We start from the raw sequence: 27,466 nt of genomic DNA, 5'->3' as shown, positions 1-27,466 counted from the left end.
ATGACCAGACACAAAAACTAAGTTGTTTTTTGTTTGTTTTGTTTTGTTTTGTTTTTTTATAAAGGAGTTAAGTAGTTTTCTTCAACAGAGGAAAGAGGGAAGAACCTGATCTAGTGCTCCAGTAAATAATCCACACATGTCCCTCCCTCTGGTTTGGAGTAGGAGAGAAAGCCAACCTTTGATGGCTTCCCTTTGATGAGACAATTTTTGATAAATAATGAGTTTCCTTTGAGATCATCTTTCCCAACCTTTGGGGAACAGTGTTAAATGTTCTTGCTCTGATCTGGGTTTTAACTTCAGAAACTCAGTCTTCACACCTTCCTGACTTATTTGCCCATTGAGATGACGATGACGGAGGGGAAAATCAGTGAGTGAAGGTTTTAGGATAATAGTTTTTAAACACTTTTCCCCAAAGAACCATTTTCTTGTAAAAATACCCAATTGAATAATTAAATCACAAATTCACATTTAGAACTAGTAGTCTGAACCAATTACTGCTAACAGTTTCCTGAGTATTTATTTCCTGGAACTTTTTATGCTTCTCTTCATAATTGTAATTGATATTATGAAATGATATAATTGATGCATGAAATATTAGGCATTTTGAATTGCATATGTTAGCAACCCAGCCAATAGCATAATTATGAAACAAATTATCTTGTTTGTATGAGTGTGCGAATGTGCCCGAGTGCACATGTATGTATGTTTGGGAGGTTGCATGTATATATGTATGTGTGCATGTGCATAGAAGCCAGATTCAACCTTGGGTGCCATTCCTCAGTTGCTTTCTGTCTTCTTTCTTAAGACAGAATCTCTCTCATTGGCTCAAAACTTGCCATGCAGACCAGGCTGGCTGGTCATGGAGTCCCAGGATTCATGTATCTCTATTTCTCATAGATCTGAGATTAGTAGTGTGTGCCACCACACCCAGATGTTTTTTATGTAGCGTCTACCCTTGCTGGGTGGCACCTGTCCTCCTGTTGGGACAACATTCTTACATATTTTGACATCTTTCCAACGTTCTCTGAAAACTTAAAACTCTCTGGATTCTTGGGAAAGGCTGAAATGGAATAAATGAGTAACCAAAGATTTAGTTCAGCATCCTTCTCAGACTTAGTCATTTTACCTACACATGTGCACACACACACATAATTCAGGCAAAAGTCACCTGAAAAGGGCTGTCTAGACACTGAGGAGATGACCCAGTGGGTCAAGTGCTATCCTTGTTAGCATGAGGAACTAAGTTGGGATTTCTATCACCCACATTAAAAAAAAAAAAGAATCAGATGTAGCAGCAAGTGTAGAGCCTGTAACCCTAGCACTTCCAGGGTAGAGAAAGCAGTGTACTTGAAAACAGCAAATTCCATGCTCAGTGAGAAACTGTGTCTCAAAGAGATAACATAGAGAGATACAGGGCAAAGTGCCTAAATTCCCACAGACAAGTGTACCATCACAACTAACACTCTCTCTCTCTCTCTCTCTCTCTCTCTCTCTCTCTCTCTCTCTCTCACACACACACACACACACACACACACACACACACACACACACACACACACGGTGTGCATGCCCTCACACATCCCAAAACCAGAACAAAACAAAACAAAACTCAACAATTCTCCAATTCAATGGGAAGGTCATTATGAGGAAAACAATGCTGTATGTTTTGTCTTGTTTTGATTTCCTTTTGGTTACAGCTTCATCTTAAGGTTTCCCTTGAAGCCAGCCATGGCCACATGAATCATGAGCAGGAATGCTTCATCCTGCTGTCAGAATGGGCCCTAAATCTACCTAAGAACCCTCCCTTGCTCTCTAGACTCTTTTTCTTGCCCTGATCTTCCTTATCCCTGACACCAATCCTTATTTCTTTGCCTATAGCCTGGATAGAATGGAACCAGAGGAAATCTTTAAGGCTTTGCGTGTTACATCCCAATCCTTCTGAAGGCTCCCAAATGAACCAAAAGTGTGTTCCCTCCCTTCCTTCCCCACTCTGACCCTCGGTCCATCTGCCTATCCTATTGCCAGGCTCCACCCAGGATGGGTTGGTAAAAGCTTCCTGTGTTCTTTCATGTAACTCACACTCTCCATAGTGTTGGTGGGAAAGAGGAGAAAGTCTGCTGTGGAGCATGCTGTTTCAGGCTTCAAGGAGACAACACTGAACATGAATGAGCAGAGCAGGAAGTTTTGGTGTCTGGAGTGAATGTGGTACTGAAAAAATCAGGAAGGCAGATATTTAAGGTAGTCATTGACAAGGGTCCTTCTTAAGCATTCATAGAGGATGGCCTCTGGCTATTTATTCGTTCCAGAGGGAATGCTTGGGGACAACTATCTAGTGATGAGGAACGAAGAGGGCATAAGATTCTGGGATAGGGGCATCTGCTCTGACTATCCAACTCTTCATATATAATTCATTAAAGGGAAAGTATTACCCAGGTGTATATATATATATATATATATATATATATATATATATATATATAATTAAACACTAAACAGCCTAAAAATTAATCTCCATATGTGATGCCATTTAGATCACTACTATATATGGCAGCTCAGTAAAAGGAGTGCAAAAATATGTAGTGACTTTAGCTTAGCCAACAGCATAGCAACTCAAGTTTTCATGGGGCCAGAGACTTCACAAGAGTTGGTGTGGATTGGTTGGAAATAATTTTAAATTTACTGTGAAATTATTTACTCATAAAAGAAAAAAATGAAAGGGAAAAGATAGGGTATCATCTCTGGAAAGAGAGGTTTTGTTCTTAGTTTTGCAGCTGCAGGCGGAAGGCCTGTCCTTGCACAGGTGGTAAGCAGTAGCTCTATGGATACAAGATCCAGATGGAGAGAAGCATACTTAACAAAACCAAGTGTATGAACAGAACCGTGTTTAGATGCCCATGAGCACCAGAGGGAGTGGCCCACCCGCAGAAAGCAGAGTTGAGCTATTTTGGCAGAAGCGAGTGGACTTGTTCTTCAGGAATCCAGGCTGCGTATGACCAGCACAGCTTCTTTTCATCCCTAGATGGTTACCGTCTCTTTAAAGACTGAGCTGCAGCCATCTGAGAAACTCAACTCTGTCCTCAGAAACAGGCAGTACCCTACAACCCCATGATGTCACAGGCCTGCCATTCCTAGCTCTTATGGCTGCTTTTACATCCATTTGTCAGAGATCTTCTTACATTATAAAGTCACCTTTACAAACATTATAGCACACCAATCAATGCATGTATCCTGTCTCCCCTGTATACTTTAAACTAGTCTGATTAGAAAATGATATTTTTACCTTTTAATCTGGGTTGATACATTTCTTAAAAAGTCTGACAACAGATATGTTTAGTTTTGCAGACTGGTCACTCTCATAGCTTCTAACCTCCAGCCATGTAGAGCAAAAGCCCCAGACAGCCTAAGCAATGGGAGTTTGAGGAATAAATGTTTGTGGATCCCTGTTTATGACAGCCTTCCAACCTTCTGACAAATTTGCTTTGACAACCATTATTATGACTCTGTTTTTCACTATAAGGTACAAACAAACAAAAACTTTTCTTGTAAACAAATGTCTTGAACACTAAAATACTTTGTACAGTTTGGAACAGTCCATTACTTGTATTGCATTTAAGCAGTGCAGGAAAAACACTTCGTTTGACACAGTCGTGTGTTCTGTGCCTGAAGACTACTAAAGACTTGTAAAATGCTATTCTTTTTCTTTGTTGTTCTTTCCCTTTTGCAGACACTATGATCCATTCATCACCCCCAACATACAAACCCCACCAATGCCCCACTTCCTCCTCACCGGTTCTCCCAGAGCCCTTATTTCAATTGAAGGGCATTAAGCTAAACTTCCCTTATTAAATGTGTCCTTCACCTAGTTTCTCCTCTGTTCTCCAATACGAAAGTCAAAGAATCCTGCTCACTGCAAGACTGTCAAAACCCATAAACATAATCCTGCTGAAGAGAGGGAGGAAAAATTGTAGGAGCCAGAGGGGTCAAGGACATCACAAGAAAACCCACAGAATCGATTAACCTGGTCCCACAGGGCCTCACAGAGACTGAACCAACATCCAGGAAGCCTGCATGGGACTGACCTAGGCCCTCTGCATATATGTGACAATTGTGGAGCTTGATGTGTTTGTGGGATTCCTAACAGTGTTGTTTAAAATTCTTAAAGAATTAATAAAAGTATTACACTATTTTAAAAAAAAAACATAAACACTTTGGGCTTTAACTCTTTTTACGGTCAAATATTGTCTTCGTTATCACTGCTGGCTTTTGTTAATTTATTTGCGGGTAGAAAAAAAAGCCATCTATATGAAGTTTACATGGCAGAGAGGTCTCCCTCTTTCCAGGCACCATGTGAATGCCTCTCAAAGCCAAGGAGCCTGTCAGGGAGGGGAGAGGCGGAGTCTCTGCCTGTAGACCTCCCCACTTGAGGCAAGCAAACAAACAGAAGGGCTCCTTGCAGCTGAGGTGTGTACTAATTACCCAGTGTGCATCAGTGGGCGGCTGAACAGAGAGCCGGAGTCTACAACCTAAGCTCCTTGAGCCACACTCATAAAGTCAACTGAGGAGGTGAGGAACCCCTACCTGCAAGAGGAACCTCCATTGGGAGGAATTGCCATCGCTACACCATGGGAGGTTTTTGTGAAGACGCGGGTTTTGCTCCAAAAACAGCAGTGATAGCTTTGAGTGTAGCAAGGGATTGGGCGATGTGCAGGCACGGTGAGAGCTACCAGGCTTTCTTCAGCAGGTGTCATGAATTGCTTTACTGGATGAATCACCTGTTGTCCACTGAATCAGAAACAGCTGGGGCTGCTCTTGTAATCATGAGGGACAATGTGATGTAGGCCTTAAAATATCAGAATAATGGAAGGGGGGAGAAATAGCAATTATTTAGCAATCCAGTAACCTTTACAGGAAGAAATGAAGCCTACAGAGGGACAGGAGATTCCCATGGTAACATCGTCAGTTGGAGCACACAGAGACAGAACATGTAGTCTTCACTGCCAACTCTCCAGAGTGAGATATGAACTCAGGGCAGCACAGAATAAGCAGCCTGAGATTGGTGGGTGAAGGCAGGTGACAGGACAGTACAGTGCTGCACTGACCTTAGATTTCAATTAAGAACTTGTTTCTTAAAGCTGCCTGGGAGAAGCCCCTACTTGTTTCCTTCACATGCCCAGACAGACTGCCCTCCCTGGAATAAGGTTAGTCCACCTGCCAGGGTGATTTTCTTCTGATTCTTGTGTGGAAATCACAAGACCTGGACAATAGGGTTTCTCAACCATCCCACACCTCAGCCCTTCCTGAGGAACTCCAAACTTCTAAAGAATACCTTATCCCAGATTGCACCCTTCCAACAGTTGACTTACTTGGACCAGGGTCAGGCCCAGCCTTTTGCATTTTAAACATCTCAAGTATTCTAAGGTATTGCCAGGTTTGAGAAATCAGGGCTAAGGGAAGCCTGACAGATTAAGCCTAGAGCAGGGCAATGGCAAAAGGCAGGTAAGAAGGAAGAGCAGGACAGAGTGCTGAGCATGAATTAGTGTAAGGTGCACTGGTGCCTGAGTGTGGAAAAGAGTGGCCAGAGGCCGCTGAGCTCCAGGGAGAGTGGTGGATCCTAGAAACTCAGGTGGAAGCCCTACAGAGAGGCAGATTAAATTTAGCTGGTAGGTGGTAGGCCCTAGAATGAAGGAACTCCGTGATATCAAATCAACCCTCCCTCTAGGTTGTGGGTACTTGGGGGCATTTGTTTCTCTCAGCAAGAAGGGATGACAAGGTGAAATGACTCAGAAAGAAGTAGTTTGAATTGACAGGTAAAAATAGGGCAGTGCTGGAGAGGGTGTGTGTGTGTGTGTGTGTGTGAGAGAGAGAGAGAGAGAGAGAGAGAGAGAGAGAGAGAGAGAGAGAGAGAGAGAGAGAGAGAGAAAGAGAAAGAGAGAGAGAGAGTCAGGAACCATTGGGTCTTAGTGAATCAGATAACACAGGAAGATGAACAATAGAGTCTTTACAACAGGGGACCTTAGAATTCATCGTCTCTCACCCACCTCCTTTCACTGAGGATGAACTTGAACCCAAGATCACAGAGATCCCAGCCACTTAAAGTCTCCATCAGGGCTGTACAATAGGCACAGTTCCAACCTGTATCCAGAACTCTACGTAGTCCATGGCTGGGAGAGTCAGCATAGTGTGAGAGCTAGGGACACAGGCAATGCAGCCATCTCACTAGGCTTAAATCTGTTCCAATCACAGTCCACATATCCTTCTAAGATGGAAATTTGCTGTACATGCCATTGTTTCTTCACCTTAACTTGAAGATTAGTAAAATGTTATCATAGGTTGTTGAAAGGGTCAAATTAGTTTATAGTCAAAAGGATTTAGAAAATGTTTAGCAAACTGCTTGTATTATACAATATTGTAATTGTTACACTCTGCTATTTTGTTTAGTACTAAAAGGGTATCTTAGGGCTGGGGTATAGCACAGTGGTAAAGCATTTGCTTAGCTTGCTCAAAGCCCAGTGTTCAATCTGTAATGCTTCCAGAAACATTTGGAAAGTGCTGTCTGAATGGTCATGGCTGTGACATATTGCCTGAGGATAGCTATTTAGAGAAAATGTAATTTTATAGAAGCATTCTGAACTCTAAACAGACTGAAATTTAATTGAATCCTCAAGCTATGAGATTTTACACATTCTGTCTTTAAAGTGCAGATTTCTAAGTCTTATGTCACATATTATGTCTGTCTGTCTATGTATGTATGTATGTATGTATGTATGTATGTATCTATCTATCTATCTATCTATCTATCTATCTATCTATTGGTACAACACATTGCAGCATTGAACTATATTCCTGCTATAGCCCTAGTCCCTATTCTACTTTTTATTTCCAGGTAAGGTGGTGTTTAATTGCTCATGATGCCCTTGAACTTGGGGTCTTCCTGCTTTCAACCTGCATGCCAGGCCTGTGCACCAGATCAGGCTCATACCCATCACTGGAATCACATTATAGGGACAAGAACAAGGCATTGACATTTCCCAAAAAGGCCTCCAAAGCTTCTCCTTGCCTTTACAGTGTGAAGCTTCCCGCCTCTTACTAGAGGAGTAAGTAGCCACTTCACTTAGACTTGAGGCCTTCCTTGCTCCTGGAGACCACACTTCTCCTGGTTGGTACAGTTAAGGAAACTGGGTTTTTGATTAGCCTTGAGAATGGCTAATCAAACATCATCCCCATTCCCGGATCCACCCATGACCTTGCACACAGTCTTGTCTGTAAGATATGAGAATGTTGGGATCTACCTCAAAGGATGTTGTGAAATTAAACATGGCTTGCTAGGTGCATTGCAGGGCACCTTCCTAATGGGAACAGTGACATGCTAACTGCTGTTTTGTCTCTAACTGCTGGCCTCTGCTTGTGGTCCACTGCTCAGATGTTTCCTTTGAGAAGTATTTGCTTTACCCCTATTCTCTGTCAACTGCTCTGCTGAAAAGTACAACCAGAAAGAACAAAGGCTAAAGGGTGTTTCTTGTCTCCAGGAGCCAATCTCTAGATACTACTAAAACTTTTACCACATGACAAGATAATTCTAACTATGACAGGACAAAAGCTCCACAATGATTTAGTAACAATAAAATAGTGACTATTCCTCCAAGGGAATGAGGGTGAAGAGGGGACTAAGTTAATGAGTCTAAGTCCTGAGCTGGGGAAGGACTGATCATCATATAGGCTCATTGTTTGAGAGAGAATAGCAACAAGGGGAATGAAATCAGAAGCTACAATGGGACAAGGGTGGTGAGCGAAGGAAGCTATAGACAGAGATCTTCATTATCTTCACAGTAGAATTGGCTAGGACAGAAAGTAAGACCAAGGTGTGAAAGGTAAAGGTGCACTCTCATAATTCACAGTTTCCGAGTTGACCTTTTAAGTGAATAGACATGGAGTCTTAAGAAAGATCATGGTAGGAAAAGGAGAATCTTCTGAAAGGCAGTTACTAACTATGGTGAATGCCAGAATAGAGGAGAAATGGGCATATAGGAGACTCTTCCTCTATTAATCACTTCACTGCTATATAGAAAGAACCTCTTTGATCATGATGCTCCATAAATTAGGATAAATTGAAATAAATTGAGGCATAGAATAAGCTCCAGATCCAGTTCATTCTAAATTTTGTTTGCTAAGGGGAAAATTGATCACTGGATTTGAATTGGAGTAGATGTGTTAAATACTCACCTTGATGTTATGAACAAATACCCGACATAGGCTCAGGATATCCATCATTTGAATGAGGTAAGGACACAGAGTTTCCATTTTTTCCACAGCTACTTGGCATTGGACATTGGTAACAGGAGCATGTGGGATGGGCTGTTCCTTACTTCTTGGTGGACAGAGACTAGAAATAGCAAATTTGACTGGGGAGATGCCTCAGGAAGTAACATGTTTGTTTGTATAAATAGCAGGCATGAGGACCTATTGGTCCCCAGAACTCACCTGCCAAGTGAAGGTAGCAGCCTGCCTCTAAATCCAGCACTTGAATGGCAGGGATGGGGGAATCTGGCTAGACTAGCTGTATCTATGAGCTCCAGATTCAGAGAGAGAGCCTGCCTTAAAGCTTAATGTGAAGAGCTATTCAGGAACACTGCCAGTGCTGGCCTTGGGCCTCCATACATATGTGGACAAGTGTAGAAATCACTCCACACACACATCTGTGCACATACATCTGAACAGGCATAGACACATGTATTACACACACACACACACACACACACACACACACACACACACACACACACACACATAAGAATTAAAGAGACTATAGAAAAGGACCAGAGAGCAAGATGTAACTCCAGGAACACATCAAAATAATCCACTTCCTTCAGCCATGTCCCACCTCATACTTTTCATTGACTTTCAATGAAGCAGTTATGTTATGAATATACAAGAGATTAATGCATTGAATTGATCAGATCCCTTTTGAAAACCGTCTTTGGACATACTATCCCTGCTATACTTGGAGATGTCTTTCACTAAGTAAACCCCTAAATGTTTATTAAGTCAATCAAGTGTCAATCAAAAGTAACCGTTACAAATGGGGAGACAAGAAACACACTGATCATTTTCAACATGATGGTAGGGAAAAAAAAACTGCCCTCTAAATATGCTAATGGGCCTGACTTAAAGTTACTAAGTGATGGTGAGGAGGATGGCTTTACCCAGTCTTAAGTAAATCTATCCATTTGGGGCCTTTAGAGTCTGGTGGGTATTAGAAAGAGACAGTGCACCAAAAGGGTTGCTTCAAGATGTTCTTTAGCCTCCTTATAACTAGATATTAATAATTAATATCAGTAATTTTAATGATGTAATTATTATGATTATAGTAGAGTAACTCAAAGATTTTAAGGGTTTCTGGGCTAAAAATATAAAATGAATTATGTGATCTGAAATGCTTCAGAGACCTACAGAGAGGTTGGTGAGAAACTACCAACCAATAGATAGATGGATATTAGAGTGGGAAGTCAATTTCAGAGTTTTGATCTACTCTTACCTGAGAATTCAAGAGCCCCCCTGAGTATCCAGTGATCAAGGGCTCTTGACCACTAGGGAAGCTGGCTGTATTTTCACACTGCATTTGCAGACTCCCTTCCCCACCACCTTTCTTCCCACTGAGCTGATGCTGCCATTGAATCCAAGACTTTGTGAATGTTCAAAGGCAGAGCTCCTCTCCATGCATTTGAAAGTCACCCCTGATGGTTCCTAACCTTGACTTCTCCTTGTATTGCAAAGAATGTAGGAGCCAAATTGGTAAAGGAATGTGGACTTATTTACAATTTAGCCAAACTGGGGAGAGAAAGGCTACTGATTTCTCTGTTTCCTGATGGAGTGTTTCAGGCCATAAAATATACCTCTAATGGGTTCTGTCCTGGAAATGGGAACCTGGGCTCAAGATTGCCCCTGTCCTCCCTTACAGAGACACTTGCCTTTGGTTGGCTGAAGTATAGGCTGAGAAAATGGAGTTAAATCCTTTCCCCAACTGTTTCGAAAGAGAAATGATTCTGCTTTGGTTGGTGGTGGAATTCCCACCCACTCTAGGTCTGGCAGAGTTCTTTATCTTTAGGTCCATTTCTTTGAAAGGTTTGGAGTGATTTTATCTTTTCTTTGTATTTGTAGGGCAGCTTCAGCTCAGACTCCTCTGTACCAACTAACACACTTATTTTGCAAGTAAAAACAGATAGTAGACTGATAGATGGGAGAGGTGTATCTGTTCCACCAGAGCTTCTGCAAAGGGTCTTGGATGGCAGTTGTGGTGGCATTGACAAAAGGGTCACACAATCTGGAAACATTATTCACTTATTGTCACTAGTTTTTGATGCCATTTCATGGCCATTTTGTTGGCAAGGGATGCTTATAGTGACAAAATAGATTCAGTAGTTTTTTTAACATTAAAAAGAAATCCCTAATATTAGAATTCCATGGCTTCAAAGTTTTATGGGGAATGCAAAGTAGATATTATATATGTAATTTAATAAGGCATGACTTTGAAGCAACACAATCTTGTATTTAAGTCCCAGCTTTATCATTTACTGCCTGAGTGAACTTGAATAACCTGCTTCTCCTCTCTGAGGCTAGAGGGCCTCTGCATAACTGGAAAAGCAGGCCCCATTTGGAGATCGCACCTTAATCCACAGCAATGCTCTGCTGCCAGTCCTCAGGCAAACAGAGCACACAGGACTGAGCTGTGCTGGCTTTTCTGCCCCCAAGAAGGTCACAGTCCAGTAGGAAATTAGAAACTGGTGCATAAGATGTTGCAATAAAGGGGGCAATTAAGAAAAACCTAAAAGCACTCTACTAATAACACACACACACACACACACACACACACACACACACACACACACACACACACCTTTCTAAAAAAGCAGCATGTCATTGACCGACCCTCAGCATGGCTTTCCACACACTAGAATCTCGGCAGATGGTTGAGTCATAAAACATTTCACCCAATGTATTATGTACATTATTTCAGTGGGATGGCCCTGAATTCACAGATTATTTTTTAAGTCATTCTACTGTATTTCTCTCTAAAGTGTCTTTCAGGAAGGTTTGATGGATGCTAGATAGCAAAATGAGTAGGAGGTGATGAGTTTCCAGTATTTATCACCTTTGTATTTTAGTGTAACTTTCTTTTAAATGGATTTCATAATAATACGTTAGAGTAATAGCTGTGATTAACCATTACTTGGAAAGTCCCAGGGAATTAAACCTCTTGTTCTCAACAGCCAACATTTTGGCACAGCGAACTTGAGGAAGCTCATGCTATAAGGACCTCAGCTGTGCTGTGACATTAATGAGACAGGATGAACTTGGTATGCTAACCATCCTTCAGAGTTGGGACTCATGCATGAACACATCCCCTCAACCCATGTGAGCGTCAATGTGACCCCAGCTAGATAGGAGGCTCCTACAAGAGCTGCTTGCCCTTCCCTCCTGGTGACTGAGACCTAGTCAAGGGCCCTTTGAGGCAGGAAATCTAGGAGCAGCCAGAAGCTTCCAGTTTACCCTGCTAACTGTTATCTTTTCTGTTAGCTGACTTAGGGCACACTTGTGTAGAATCAAGCAAACTTCTAGGCTTATATATTTGTATCTATATGATCTGAAGGGAAACATGGAGACATTATTATTAAAATGAATTCTTCATAATTATGCTACTGGATGCATGCTAAGCATAGGCACTGCTAAAAAGCCATAGGTTGGTCCAGGTGTGGTAAATATTAGCATCTCATGTCCTAATTTATTTTCAAAGACTGTGTAGAAAGAGCCAAGTTAGAGCAGAACAGAGCTGGCCTGATTGTTCTTTGGTTTGGTGTTTGGTTTTGTGTTTTCGTCCAGACTTTCCATGAGGTAAATGAACAGAATCACACAGAGGTGATACTATCTGGGGGAACAGGAAAGCAAAAGAAGATACCAGCTGTTGACTGATGTGTGTTTTCCAGTAACTTCTACAATGAAAAGTGTTCTTTTCTGAATTAGTATAAAGAGTGAAGGATAGTTTGTTTACAAAAAAAGCAGGCTGTAAAGAACAAAAAAAAAAAAAAAAGCAAAACTAACAAAACAAAACCAAAAACACTTCAGACTGCCAATGTTTGGGTGTGACTGGTTTGTCAAAGACCTTTGAAGGGAACCATTGTTGCATGAGTAATTGATACTGAGATTCACCCATAGGCAAAGACTTAAAAGATAGGTAGAGCTTACTTCACCCTTCCTGCCCTATGGCCCTGGGTGACCTCTCCACCGCTGCCCCACAGTGTTTGCATGCTGTTCTACTGAACAAGAAATGAACTCTGTTTGCAAAGGAGATATGTGAAGATGTCCCAACATACAACTTTGAACATTTTTCCCCTCTTCTACCTTCCTTTCTCCTCCCCCCACCACCCCTGCCCCTGCCTCCCCTATCATTTCCTCCTCTCCCTTTGGGGGTCAGTTTTTACCAGGTGTACATTTGTAAATTTTCATATTCTTAGAGGGGAAAAAAATCCACCCAGTTTTAGAGGAAGTTTATTTAACAAAATAAAGCAAAGGATGGCATACTCTAGAAGCAATGACTACAGCCACTCGCCAGAAGGGAGGAGTATGTGTCAGAGGATATAGGTACCAGCCCATGGGGTTCTGCATTGCATAATTTAAAGGAATGTTTATGAATATGCATGAGATAGGTGATATACTATTGATGAAAAGTAACAAGTTTCCCCCTCTCAAATTATGAAGGACTAGAGGATTGGATTTTCCTTTTAAGTTCTAAATGTCTTCTTTTAAAAACTGTGTGTGTGTGTGTGTGTGTGTGTGTGTGTGTGTGTGTGTGTGTGTGTGTGTGTGTGTGTGTGTGTCCATATCATCTATGTGCACAGAGCCCAGAAGAGGGCATCAAATCCACTGAAACTGGAGTTACAGGTGGTCCTCAGCTACCAGATAGGGGTGTTGGGAAGCAAACTCAAGTCCTCTGGAAGAGCACTGAGCCATATCCAGGTTCTTTTAAAAAGTCCACAAGAGAGTGGTGGGGGGTAGGAAGTCAAACTACATTCCAAATGATGATATCAGAGTGTTTATTTTTTTAATTTAGATCCTTTATTCTTGTACATGTGTGGCAGTTTGGGAAGTTCCCATGGTATCTCCATGTCTGATGTAATAGGAGGACCCTAACCAAAGCTTCAGTGGTGTTTAGCAACAATGAGGCACTCTGAACATTGGAAGACAAGGGTTCCAGGATAGATGTATAGTTTTTCTTGCTTTCCTCAAATCTGTCTCCTGACCCAACCAGCCTCATAATGACTATTCCTATGACTGTTTATGTTCCGGTGTTTGAATTGTATAAATATTTTGTTCTCTTTTTGTTGTCTTACCTAGACTGATAGCCACAACCTTCGAAACAATCACTTTAAGTCCTTCCTCCATGCAATATCCAGACAGATCACTACAATATACATTCTGATTTTATCCATGGCATGCTTCAAATCTGTTAGCCTTGTGGAGATAGATACAATGCCCTGAACAGTGATGAATATGTAGACTTGAATACGTAAAACACACACTCTAATGTAACTGATACTGAGAATTTCTGGGTGAGATTTGTGAGTCTCGTGAAAGTCATGTCCTGGCTGTGACAGTAGATGACAGTTTTTGTAAGATACTTCCATTTGGCAAAATTGGGTAAAGGATATGATGATCTCTCTGTAATATTTATTATAATCATTTATGAGTCTATAATTATCTTGAAGCAAAGTGTCCACTTAAAATGGCTCCAAAAGGAATGTGGTAATGGCTCAGTGGTCAAGAGTGTGTACGGGCCTTGCAGGGTTTAGTTCCAAGCACCATGCCTGGCAGCTCACAAACCACCTGTAACTCCCCCTCCAAAAAGATCCAATTCTCTTTTCTAGTTCCACCAATACCTGCACTCGTGCACATATACCCACACACAGGCATGTAAAATTAAAATTAAAAAGCAAATCCTTAAAGAATAGCTTACAAAAGTACCTTTCAGTGTAAGTCCTAGTACCCATGCGTCTGACACAGCATGCAAGTTTCATATTCTTACCAACTGCTTATCTCCACAGTCGGTGTTCAAAGTTTTACACAGCCTTAACACAGAGTTACATCAAATTATTTCACATGCACCAAGTTAGTGTCCATCTTAGCACTTCATATTTGACTGTAGCCCAAATTGGAAAAGACAGATAACTTGTTGACCTCATTGCTATTTTACCTACTCTACACATTAGCTCTTACTGTGCTGGCTGATTCGCCCTCAGCCACTTGTCTCTTTCCTTGATCCTGCAGAAATTATATGTCATGATTTAACAAAGATATTTACACTCACCATGTCTATTATAGATTTGTTTTGCTCTTGTCCCCACCATGGCCTCCCAGAGGATTGAGATAGTCATAGTCACTTTTTATTGCCAATACTCAATATGCTTCTTGGTGAACAATGGATATTTTATTCATTATTTTAATATATTTAACCTGATCAATAAATGTACTGCTGAGGTGGGTTAGTAATTATTTATTAATAACCCCAGTGTTGTGATCTCCTACTGTGCAAAGAGAGCATAGAATAAATGTTTGAAAGATGAACTGTCCTTGTACATTATTAATTTAATTCATTTTTATATGAAGAGCAATGATTTAAGAGCAATAACTAATTTCATTCAGAGGTAAAATTAGCCTACTGATCATTATAGCAAATCACTATCCAGATTATCTTAGGCAGATAATATTCAGACACGGAGAATATATCAACTGTGAAAGCTGGGGTTTTACTCTAGATAAATAAGGATCAAAGTTGAATTAAAAAAAAAAAAAAGTACTTGAGGTCCTAGCAGCAAAATGAACAAATTGAAGAGGCATTAATTGGCACGGTGTCCTGGTGTTTGTTTATCTCTTAGTTAACTATGAATTCTAACTCCAATTAAGCAACACCTCCACACACACCCTGGTAAGCAACTAGTGATTACAAAAAATAAAGCCTTAGGTCCACGAGCTGATATTTATTGTCCTAGAGTGTGATGCTAAAATTGTAGCTACAAGAGAAGTTATTAATCTGGGGGTGGAATTTAAGTTCTCTGAAATCACCTCTGCTTTTCAGGTCTACTTCTTACCTGCTAGAGGCAGAATGGGCAGATAATAATTTGAAGCACTTATAAAATAGGTCTAATGATAGGTCAGACTTGCCGACAGCTTTAATGAAGGGGTATTTATTTTCTTTTTGAAATGTACACTCTGTTGGGAAGTGTAAGTATAGCATACAGTAACAATGCTATTAATTAAGAGAGATGAACTTGATAAAAAAAAAAGACTTGATTGTCTAGCATTGGAAGTTTTGTCTTGATTTTAGGCAGAATGTAGTCCATGATGCTGTCTTAAAGAAACACCAATTGTGCAGCTTAACTGTGCTACATATGCCTGTATGACTTTTATAGACTCATTGCTGTTTTCCAGATAGTTTTTATTTTGTTTAATTAGCCAGTGTCATGAATACAGTAACCATAATCTTAGCTTCATTTCTTTTTTTGTCCTTTTAAGTTTCGTAGAAACCCCAGCTCATTTCTCTTGGAAAGAAAGTTATTACCGATCCGCCATGTCGCAGAGCTCCCAGACAAGTGAGTTCCTCAGCCCAGAAGTTTTCCAGCATATCTGGGACTTTCTGGAACAGTAAGTATCAAACAATCAAGAAGTATAACTGAACTCTTTAGAAACAAGTAAACACAAATTGCCAAGGTATTATTTGCTGCCGAATCAGTTAATAAAAGTTATACTTTTGTAAATTTAAGGTCTTCAATAATGTATCTGCATTGAAAATAAAGCAGTTTTCTCTCTCTAGTTTCCAATATCAAAAGAACATCTTTATCCTAATCTGAAACATCATCCTCAGTGTCGATGTCTGACACTCAAATGCTATCCTTTTTCCTTGAAGACTTATCCCCCGAAGAAGGTGAAACACTCTATTTCATTAGTCATTTTAATGTTTCTATGAAAAATGTTTTTATCAAAAGCAAGTTTTAGTTAAGTTAATTTGATAACAAAAGGGGACACTGGAGTGCTTACTGCACACGGCTGACCTTCCAGGATCTTCACATAGCACTGCCCCTGATCTATCCATGTTAGCCTGCATGTCCACTTGCAGAGATCATGCCTCCAACTCGACAAGTAGAGTTCAGTTTGACCTTCCTCAGATCATGCATATGGGAAATGGTTGAGTCAAGATTCAAACCTGGAGTTTCTGATTCTAAGCAAGGATTTACCAACACCGAATTAGAAAATCTTCACTATTACTGGTCAGCTAAATGCCTTGTAGTTTCTCCCAGTTGGTGATACATCCCTTTCCCCCTCTTTGTGCTAGGCCTATATGTTCAGTTCAGCCCATCGACTTGAACTTTGTGGAGGAACCATCAGAAAATGGTGCAACCAACAAGATTGAGATTAGCATGGATTGCATTCGCATGCAAGACTCAGACCTCACTGACCCGATGTGGGTGAGTACCCTGAGCTTCCTTCCTCTTCAGTGTGTGGGTCAGGCTAGCCACAAATCAAAGACCTGTAGGAGGAGAGCAAATCTAGTCCATGGGAAAGGATTAGTCGCTTTTTCTTTTCATTTGTTTGTTTGTTTTCAAAGTTGTTCTTCATGTTAAACCCAAATTAGAGAGGATGATGTCATCAGGGTTTTCACTGTCCCTCCCTGAGAAGCAGAAATTGGATCTGATTCTGCCCAGATCCATCCCACTGTGGGAACCACTTTTCTTCTCACTTGACGTCACTGCAATGTGAAGAAAGGACTTTTGTGCACGAACTCAGAAAACAAAATAAAAAAGAACATAGATGATAAATAAGCTGTATTTTCTGGGCTTTACCACCGTATCACTCATAATGCTGGGATGTTAGGACTGTTACGTATTTATCAAATGGTAAAACCATACCAGTGACTTCCATTTCTGGCTAGGTCTGATGTATTACTGTTAATTTTGATACAGATCCTGTACTAATGAAAACAAAACCAATCTCAGTTGATTCCAAGCAGAGGTGTACCTGCCTTAAGAAGTTGTATGTTCTGGTCCTGGAAAGGTTTCTATGATGACTCTTGGCTACACAGGAATAACAAAAGTTTTGGTGTTTAAAATCATAAGACTTTCAATTCCTAGTTCCTATTATGGTTATAATTTACACATTGGCATGTTTGGTTTCCTAATGTTCCGGATTATTCTGTTTTTGAGCACATTCTCTTCCAAAATATCATTTTCACGTTTTTATTCTCTCTATCCAATTCTTACCTGTCTCTCACTGCCCTCTTTGCCCTGCTTTCTTTTGAAATTCCTTCTGTGTCACTGTTTCCACCCACTGGAATTAACTACCATCCCCCCAAAGCAACTGTGATGATAACTTTTGGTATGTTCTGTGTTACACAATACTATAATTGTCTATTTCTCTGTCTCTTCAGGATTCAGGGGCCACATTTTTGTCATTGGCATGCTTGAGAGCCCATAACAGGGCCTCAGAAAGCAGGCAACAGTATTTGACCAGAGAAGACAAAATAATAATACAGTACTTGAGGCAGCTATATTGAAATGTACATGGGAGGAGAGAAAGAATGAATTTCATCAAATAAACACGCATATTTTTCTGTAGATACCCTGTTTTTAACTTAAAAGAATTTACAATTATTGTACATTCTAATTTAATATGAATTGTCAACTTCTATATTAGCAATATTCTAATACCTTCTTATCTTTATCTCTATACACACATAGTTAGGTATGAATGGCAGTTACATAGACAGAGCCAAATTACAACAGCCCTCAGCAGCAGGCATGGCAAAAGAGCGAATTTGCCCAGGATGCCATAATAGTGCTCTGCTCTGTAAATTTGAAAGTAGGGAGATGCATAGATGCCTGTCTTCTCACTTATTGTGTGACTATGTGGGGCTTGTTTCTTCAACTGCTTAGGAGCAGCCTTTCACATTCCCATTATCAGTTAATTGCTAAATACTTTGTAAAGTCTGCACATAAATTACTTTCCCCATCAATATAGTATTTTAACGAGTTGGGAACCCAGCCAATGCTTTTCTCACTGTATAAGAAATGCAACTCTATAATGGGCATGAAAAGACATGTCAGATTACTAAAGACAGAAATTGAGAAATTCATCCTATTTTTTTCTGATTTTTCCTATATCCAAGAAATGGTGTCGTGATTATTGACCAAGGAAATTAAAGTGTAGATGTTAAAATAGATTGCATTAAATTGTAGATACTGTGCATATTTTAAAAATTAGAATATGTTTTATGCCACTGAAAATTAGTTCCATTTGGTTAGTGAATGAGGATGACTGAAATATCTCAAAAGAAATTCATATTTCAATCTGCTTTTTCGAGTGCCTCAATGATCCTTGATTCTATTTTATAAATTACTGTATTTCCCAGATTTATATTATTTTGAATATGTGTAGGCATGCATCTAATATGTTCAAAATGTAGACTAAATATTAACAGTTAGACATTCTCCTCAGTGAGGGATGCTGGCCACATAACTGTTTTGCATTTTCTTTACTCTTTATACTTCATATTCAATCAGATTTTTCTTAAAGGAAACTGAGGGGTAACTACCTAAAATGCTTTGTATTTATAAATCCTTACTGACTCACCCCAGATGCACATAAGAAGTCTTAATTTCTACATATCAACAGATGGCTATCGCTATCGTTCTGGTGCATGTTTGCGTGCGTGCGTGCGTGCGTGCATGCAGTGTGTGTGTTTGGTAAAGGCATAGGCCATGGCACCCATCATAGTACCTTACTTATATGACCCAGATTTACATAAAATTTCCATCATGCATACAAGTCTAAACACACTTATTATTTAGCAACAATTTATTTCATGTTTCTTATGATGCAGATAAGGAAATCATTGTTTCTTCCTTTGAGAACACAATGAAATAGCATTAAAGACAAATAGGTATAAAATTGCCCATGAAATCTACTCAGAAGTACAGATACTTTTATAGAAACGTGACCAAGAAGTAGTTTGTTAAGACTTGAGAAAGCCCAGCAATGTTACAAAAAGAGTCATTTGTAATTAGGCTTTGAAATATGAGGAAAATTGATTGTATTGGCGTGGGTGAGTCCACATTTGCAAAACTGATATCATCAAAGCATAGCTTGAAGGAACTCTAGAATTTGAAAAGCTCAGACTAACAATTTCAACTAAAGAATATTTATATAAGAAAAATTTGAGCATTAAAAATTATAGGGTTAAGAGCTGAAGAGATGACTTGGCCATTAAAAGCACCAGATGCTCTTCCAAAGGACCGGGATAGCATTCCCAGCACAGACATTGAGAGGAATTGAAAGGCTCTATGGAATGATATTCCCTTTTACACATCTGGTAGAACATACCAATGAAACCATCTAGGCCTGCTATGTCTTTTCCAGGAGCTAGAAACTGAATTTCTTTATATGACTGCGCTATTATTTTACCTTGGAGAAGTCTAGACAAAATGTAATTTTTGAGAAAATGATAAATTGAATCATATTTTCTAAGCACATGCATATAGAATTGTTGGGAATATTTCCTTTGTATTCTATTAATACCAGAAAGATAGATGATTATATTTTCTTTAATATGTTGGAAATTTTCAGTACCAGAGACTTACCAATTTTCATTACCTTTCAACAAAACACCTCAAATTTTACTTTAACTTTTTTCTAATAGTTTTCTCTGTTCAACCTCATTTTTTTCTGGTTTGCTTTCCTGACTTCTGTGTCTTTTATTTATTTTTTCACTCCTCCCTTATGTTTTCCTGTTTTTTCCAAAATTTCTTTTCTTCTCCTCCACCATCTCCTCCTTTTCTCTTTCCCTTTCCTCTTTCCTCTTCCCCCTACCCTTCCCCCTTCTCCCTTCCTCATTCCCTCTTCCCCTTCCTTCTTCCCCCTTTCCTCTTCCTCCTTTCCGCTCCTTCCTCTTTCTCATCTTCCTCCTCATTTTCATCTTTTCTCCTCTCCTTTTTCTCTCCCTTCTCCTCCACCACGTCTCCTTTCTTTTATTGTAGCCATCACCTTATCAATGCTGTAATAGCTAAGCTTCCTCACTTAGAAGTTTGTATTGGTGAGCCGATTATTTTCTTTATCTCCAGGAAATTTTAGCACTGACTACAGTAAATTTCCCACTAGACACTGCCTTAGCTGCATCCAATCAATACTGATGCCATTAACGTGGTTTTCAGTTTCTGTTTAGTTTTAAATATATTTACACATTTTAGGAACTTCAGCTTTGACCTAGTAGTGTTGGGAAGTAGACTACTGAAGTACAAGACTGCACACTCTGCTTCTGTTGTGTAGTAAGTTCTATAATTAGCAACTGGATCTAATTGGATTTCAAACTGTAAAGTCCTGCAACTTTTCTGTTTTTCTGTCTCCTGTTATATTGCCTACCGAGTGTTGAAGTTTCCAAGCAATAATTATGGATCTGTTGCTTTTCCAAATCTTTAACTTTTTCTGTATGTGTGTTGGGTACCTGATATCTGGAATTATTAATAATCATGGTGATTGTGTAATCCTATTAATTTCTGCTAGTGTACTTTTTATGTCAGTCTACTCTGTCTTGAGTAATAATTCAGCAAACTGAAGTTTCTAGTTATTTGCCATTTGTATGAGTCTTTCCTACATCATTTTACACTTAGATCATTTTACTTGAAATGAATTTTTCTAAATGACATGCAATCAGATTACTTTCATGCATTATGACAATTTGTGTCATTTGTGCTGTACACACCATTTATATATAATGGAATTTGTGTGTTTTAGGACTATGATTGTTTCCTGCTTGTTCATTCTATGATTCATGTTTCTATTTCTTCTGTCTTTTTTGATTACTTGATCTCCTTTTTATTGTTTTATTTTAATTTACCTACATTGTCTTTAGTTTTCCTTGCACAATTTAGTGGTTACTCCAAGAATCTCAGTGTTCCTTCTCTGTCATCTACCAAGCAATTGCATAGAAGAGAATATGGAGTGGAATATAGGAACTTTAGCTTCTTCATACTGTACAATACACTACATCTTCAGTTACTGAATGTTACATTAAAAACTCACTGTTTTCACTTTCAACTTTCACTTTTCAACAAACTGCGAACTCAAGAGAAGAATTGTGGACTATTTATTGAATAAGTTGCTTACCAGTTCTAGCGCTCTTTCTTGGGGGGAAACTACAACCCCAAGTGGGCATTCGTAAGAAAATGGTGGAACTCCATTTACCCTTCAGTTACTAGAATGGCTGCTTTCAAAGCAAGCAGTAACTATATTTTTAAGAAGAACAGCAAGACAAACTCAACTCTCATTTGGATTCTTGGGTCAATCCAAATTTATTAATATTCTCCTAATTTATTCCTTTTCTCAGTCCCAGCTTGCAGGTGCACACACACACATGAATGTACCCACATATAATGAATGAACCACACTTATATTGTAGCACTATACTAGAGAATCAATTCATTACAGTCGCTGGTATATATGTTGTTTTAAGTCTTCATCTGCTAAATTTTAAGATTTAAAGACATATTAAGTACATACCCTCTGGAAAATAAAACTATTTAAAAGTTGTTCACAGAAATTACTTTGGCTAACTAAGGTCAGAGCCAGGAGTTAGTAATTTAAGCACATGCCCTTTCCTGACTCCACAAAGTTGTGATAGACCAAGAAAGCAGTGGTCATTTGTAATTTCCAGAATGTGCTGAGAAGAAGATGCATTCTTTTGTGTTTGGGTGAAATGTTCTATAAATATGTTAGGTCCATTTAGTATATAACATCAATTAGCTCCATCCCTTCTCTGTTTAGTTTTTGTCTCAGTGACTTGAATATTAGTAAGGGTTAGGTATTGAAGTTTCCTACTATCAGTGTGTGAGGGTGAGTATGTGATTTAAACTGTATAGTATTTCTTTTATGAACTTGGTAGCCCTTTTGTTTGGTGCATATATGTTAAGAATTGATATCCTCTTGGTAGAATTTTCCTTTGATTATTTAGTGTCCTTCCCTATCTCTCTGATTAGTTTTGGTTTGAAGTCTATTTTATCAAATACTAAAATGGTGACATTAACTTACTTCTTAAGCCCATTCACTTGAAACATCTTTTTCTATCCCTTTACCTAAGGTAATGTGTTGTGGGTCCTTCTGGCTTTCAGAGATTCCACTGAGATTTCAGGGGTTATTGCAATAGTTCTGCATTTGTATGTTTGTTGGTCTTTTTCCCTTGAAGGTTTTACATTTAGTGTTTTGAATATTATATGACCAGTGGAGTTTCTTTTCTATTTGGTTTTATATATGCTTCTTGTCCCTTGATAGACATCTCATTCTTTAGGTTAAGGAAATTTTCTTTCATGATTTTTTTTTAAAAAAAAAGGATTTTCTGTGACTTTGACTTGTGTTTCTTCTTCTTCTATTCCTGTTATTCTTAGATTCTTTTTTCATCATGTCCCAGATTTCCTGGATGTTTGTGCCAGATTTTTTTTTTTTTTGATTTGGCATTTTCTTTGATCAAAGTATCCATTTCTTCTATTGTGCTTTCAATGCCTGAGATTCTCTCTTCCGTCTCTTGTATTCTTTTTGGTGGTGAGGCTCGACTCTGAAGTGCCTGTTTAGGCTCCTTCACTTTTCATTTCCAGATTTCCCTCAGTTTGATTTTTCCTTATTGATTCTATTTCCACTTTCAGGTCTTGATGATTTTTCTTCCTTTCCTTACACTGTTAGTGTTTTCATTGACTTCTTCATGGGTTTATTTATTTAATCCTTTAGGACATTTATCATATTCATAACGGCTATTTTAAGGTCTTTTCTTGTGCTTCAGCTATGCTGCAATTTTTAGGACCTACAAGGTTAGGGTTGGTCAGCTCTAGTGAAAACATATTGTCCTATTATTGATCGTATGCTGGCATCTGGGCATCTGGGTTTGGGAAGATTGTAATTCTTGGTGATATCTGGTCTTGTTTTCATTAGGTAGATGTTTTCTCTGGTTCTTAGGAGAGTGTGATGGCTGTGTGGTGTGTGGTAGGAAATTCTTCTGTGATGCTGATAGGTGTGGCCACTGGGGGTTCCAGATAAAGGTGCTTTTGCTTCCTTGGTTGGAATGTCATAAATCAGTTTTATAAAAAGTAGTTTTTAATATTTCTATTATAGAACTTATTTGCTAATCTTCACAAAAGTCACCCTTACATTTTATGATATTGATTGTTCAGATTTACCATACTTTAACTTTTCTATTGGTAAAAATTCCTAGAAAAATATTTTGAGATGGATATTCTTTTATAGATACTTAAATGCTGTTTTAAATTGTGTACATAATGTTTTTTCCATGAATCCTTTCTTGTATTATTACTGCTGTCTGTTTACATATCCATTAGCTGTGAGGAACATTTATAAACTGGAAATAATTTTGGTGATACAGTATTTTTCTTTGTGAAAAAAAAACTGTAAACATATATGGGAGATGGAAATGATTGCCCACCATGCTGAAATGCCTCCTTTAGTGACACCTTTCATTTTAGTCAAGTCATCCAAAGGACTCATAAGGCTAAGTATTGTGGCTGAAGAGAAGGAAGTTCTCTTGGAGACTGGAGCAGCTAGTTAATGCGTAGGCAGACTGTGATGGAGCCAGTATGGGAAAGACATGGAGGAAAAACAGTGTACCCAGTGTCTAGAATTTGTCCTTGACATGGCAATGGCTACATCATTTTCTCCTGTTCTTCCAACACTCCTTAACCTTTACTATAGAAGCCATGGCAGTCTACTCAGTAGTGAGCTGTGTGTGTTCATTCTATGAATACAATTAAAACATGGGTGCAAGAAAACATTCCACAAAACAATAAATGTTCTTGCAAAGACTATGGAATCCGCGTGTAATTACCTATTCTGCTTATGGGGAAGCTCACTCTACACTTAGTTTAGACTGAGTTTAGATGTCCCCGACAGCAGACTGTTTTTTTATTTTCTTCTTTGTATGGCCTAGCCAATAGGAAGACATCACTTTGTTCAAGAGTGCCAACTGAGAGACTTTACCTTAAACACACATATGCATTTCAACCTTGAACAAACAGGCTGCTTAATAAAATAAGGGCAAGGGTTTTCTTTTCTTTCTTTCTTCTCTAGAAATTCACAAATATCACTTGACAGCTGACAGCTCTTCCCTTACAAAAGAGGCTGTTTGCTTTTTGCTTTGGTGTTTGGGTAAACTGCAGCCCACACTGGCAGGGAATGTATTGCCTGGGGGAAGGTGTTTGCAGTCCCTGTGTTTAATCTGAAAAGAAACCCTTTCCCTTCTATCCCTCCCTCTCCTTTTTCGGAGGGAGAGTTCAAAATGATAGCCCCGGGGAAATAGTTTCCTTAACACCTGTCTCTGGTGTAACCTCAGCAAAGTTACTTAAGACACTGTGCTCAGTGTGTGCACATTCACAATGGAGAAGTTGAAAAGGACAGATAAACAGACAGGGATTTCAGCAGACACTGGGGAGCTGATGGTGACCTTGCATCATCTCAGAACCTTAGCAGGTTGACATCCTAGCAAGCTGACTTGAAAAGAAAGAATACAGGCTTTCCTTCAGTCAGAAACAGAGTTTCTACCAGAAAACCTTGGGAAACTCTTAAGAGAAGTATGGGAACTTCAGAAATGTTCTAGTGACCATCACACCTTTCCTTAATGATGAGATAACTAACATCCAAGTGGCCCTTGGAACATTTCTGATAAACATGAGTTGGTGGTAACTCTGGCCTTCTGAGCTCTTATTCTCTGCTGGCTGCTGCAAGAAGCAATCTAAAGGTTCAGTTTCTGGAGGCAACGAGCCAGCTGTCTGCAGTTAATCCAGCTCTGCTGTTCACTATTTTGGTCCACTTAGAAAAAGTACAAAATGTTTCTGACCCTCTGTCTCCCATGGTGCAGTAGGAAGCTACTGAGACTTACAGTAGACAAGCAATTCTGAGATGTAACTTTTGCACATTAGGTGCTCAGGGTTATACTTTTCATGGACCTGGTGCTCAGTGGTAACTAACATATGTATGGATAAAATGTGATCTCTTTCAGAAGTAGGACATTTTAATTCTAAGTGCAGCAATTACCAATGAAGAAAGAAAAATATGAAATTTCTATATATTCATCTTTTTTTTAAAAAAAATCATGTTACTGCATGACCTGTTAGCATACTATGAAATGGGACATGGCCATTCCTACTTAAATTTAGACAGGGTTGAGGTTTCTCTGGTTTTTGCTTCTTTCCAACTATTGCCAAAGTTTGAAGGATTGTTTTGAAAATCAGTGTAATCTTTCTTATGTTCAGGTCTCACAGAACTCATTAGAAAACATATCTACCTTACTTAATAATTTATATGTTATTCCACTGTCACTGAGTGGTTTTGTACCATTCTCTTCCAGTGGAGTGATTGGGAACATGAACTTCAGTGGCTCAACACACAGATTCACCTGGGTTCATCCCTTAACATAACAGTGAAGTCAGATCTACATAGAACCATGACATGGTTTAATTCTTGAAATGTAGTCTGAGGACCAACAGCATCAAGAGTACTTAGAAATTTGTTAAGATGTGGGAATTCTTGGGGACTGCTCCAGATCTAGAGTCAGAACCTGATGGGAAAAATGACTGTGTTCATCTCTCCACATACCCGCCAGTATCTGATGGGCAGAACTGCTTGGGCAAACATTTAATACACGTTTGTATAGGGACAAAGCTAATTCGGGGGAGGGCAGTGACTAGGCAAGGATATAAAACTGTAAAGACAGAGAAGAAACTTGTAGATCACTCTCTAGTCTAAAATCAGCATTTCTGACTGGGGCTCATATTAAAACATATGCAAGTGGCACTCAGAAAATAAGAAGGTAAATCCAGGCATCATGTTTGGGAGGCACATGCAGTAATAACTAAGTGGGGGATAAAACAGGAGGATCACTCATGAATTTGAACTTAAGGATTTGAGACTACCCCGAGCACCACAGGAAGATCCCATTTCAAAAAACAAACAAAAAACAAAAATCCAAATCAAATGTTAAGTATAATACTGTAGATAAAAATATATTTAGTGAATGTTTGACGATCATATGTTTTGTCAAAAAGAAATAAATAAATTCCATTACCTTCCCTTTTATTTTTAATTTTTGTTATTAAATCTTGGAAGATTTCAGACAATGCATTTTGATCATATTCTCTTTTGCTTCCCCCAGCCTGTACTTTCTTAATCAGAGAGATGGCTCATTCAAATGTCCTCCCCAGAACTCTCCCTTCATGTTCTTAATTGAACAAGCATGTAGTAATAGCCTATGAAGTTCATGGCACTCTGTTACGGGGGCTGAGGAAAATGTTTGCTGATTGAATAGTGGAATAGAAAAGATTAAAAATATGCACTTATCCTAGAATAAGAGCCCAGAGGTTAGTGGTGTAGAATGACTGCTGTGGCTTTGGGGGTACTCTTCACCAGGCACTGTAAGTTAGCAGTGCTTCCTGGGGTGAGCATTTTAGTGACCCTGCATCCAACTGACACCCACAGCTTCCCACACTTACTTTGTCTGCAAAATAAGGGAAACTGAAAAACAAAAACTCCCCCAAGGACCTCGTAGGTCCTGACAGACAGGACCTTGTACAAACAGCCCCTCTAGAAGGAAAGGGCTTTGTGCAGCAAGGAACTCTACATGTGACACCAGCAGGAATTCCGATGAGCTCGTTTCTATTGGAACACTGAGGAAATAATAAGATTATTTAAAAGAAAAAAGACAGACTGTGTTCCTGAAGACAGGGAGGGACTGAAAGAGCAGGATATAGCTTAAATACATGAAAGACTGAATGGAAGATAGTGAATGGTGGTGCTGACAAAGAACAGAAAGATACATGAATCACCTAGTGACTCAAATGACACTTTGGAACCTTTCTGGGAAGAGCAGGGATATAGATAGCTCAGTCAGTATGAACCTTGCATAGAACACACAGCCCTGGGTTCAAGCCCCAAAACTCCATGAAGCAGGTATGGTGATGGACCCCTGCAATGTCAGTACTCAGGAAGTGGGAGCAGAGGCATTGAAACCACCCTCACCTGCAAAGCCAGTTTGAGGCCAATCCGGAATACATGAGACTCTGTCACAAAACAAACAAACAAACAAACAAACAAAAAACCACAGCAACAACACAAAAACAATGCACAAAGCAGTTTCCTGGAAATACAGAACATATCTGAGGACTATCAGTTTGAAGCTCATCTTATGTAAATTTGAGAAATGTATTAAATTCACCCAAAATATATAAGCAAGGGAAGGAATATTGAGAATGGCAAATAGTTGAGATGGGGTCAGTATAAGAAAAGACTTTTTCTTTTAAGGGGCAGCACTGTAGGGGTGAGGGATGGATGTGTGTGGAGGGACGGGGAGGTGAGCAGGATTGGGGTGCATGATGTGAAA

The 27,466-nt window shown here is 39.3% G+C and overlaps 1 protein-coding gene across 5 annotated transcripts in view; it reads left to right on the top strand.

Moving 5' to 3' along the window:
• Tp63 (tumor protein p63) overlaps window positions 1–27,466 on the top strand; it is a 205,869-nt gene that overhangs the window by 62,766 nt on the left and 115,637 nt on the right. For all 5 annotated transcript variants that reach the window (XM_035444669.1, XM_035444668.1, XM_035444670.1 and 2 more), the window contains exons 2-3: window positions 15,562–15,690; window positions 16,379–16,511. In XM_035444669.1, coding sequence (XP_035300560.1) covers window positions 15,562–15,690; window positions 16,379–16,511 — 262 coding nt within the window. The remainder of the gene's footprint in view (window positions 1–15,561; window positions 15,691–16,378; window positions 16,512–27,466) is intronic.

The sequence above is a fragment of the Cricetulus griseus genome, chromosome 4 (genome assembly GCF_003668045.3).
Source record: "Cricetulus griseus strain 17A/GY chromosome 4, alternate assembly CriGri-PICRH-1.0, whole genome shotgun sequence".
NCBI classification, from domain to species: Eukaryota; Metazoa; Chordata; class Mammalia; order Rodentia; family Cricetidae; genus Cricetulus; species Cricetulus griseus.
Note: the sequence above shows the minus strand (reverse complement) of the source record. Positions and strands in the feature narration are given on the sequence as shown.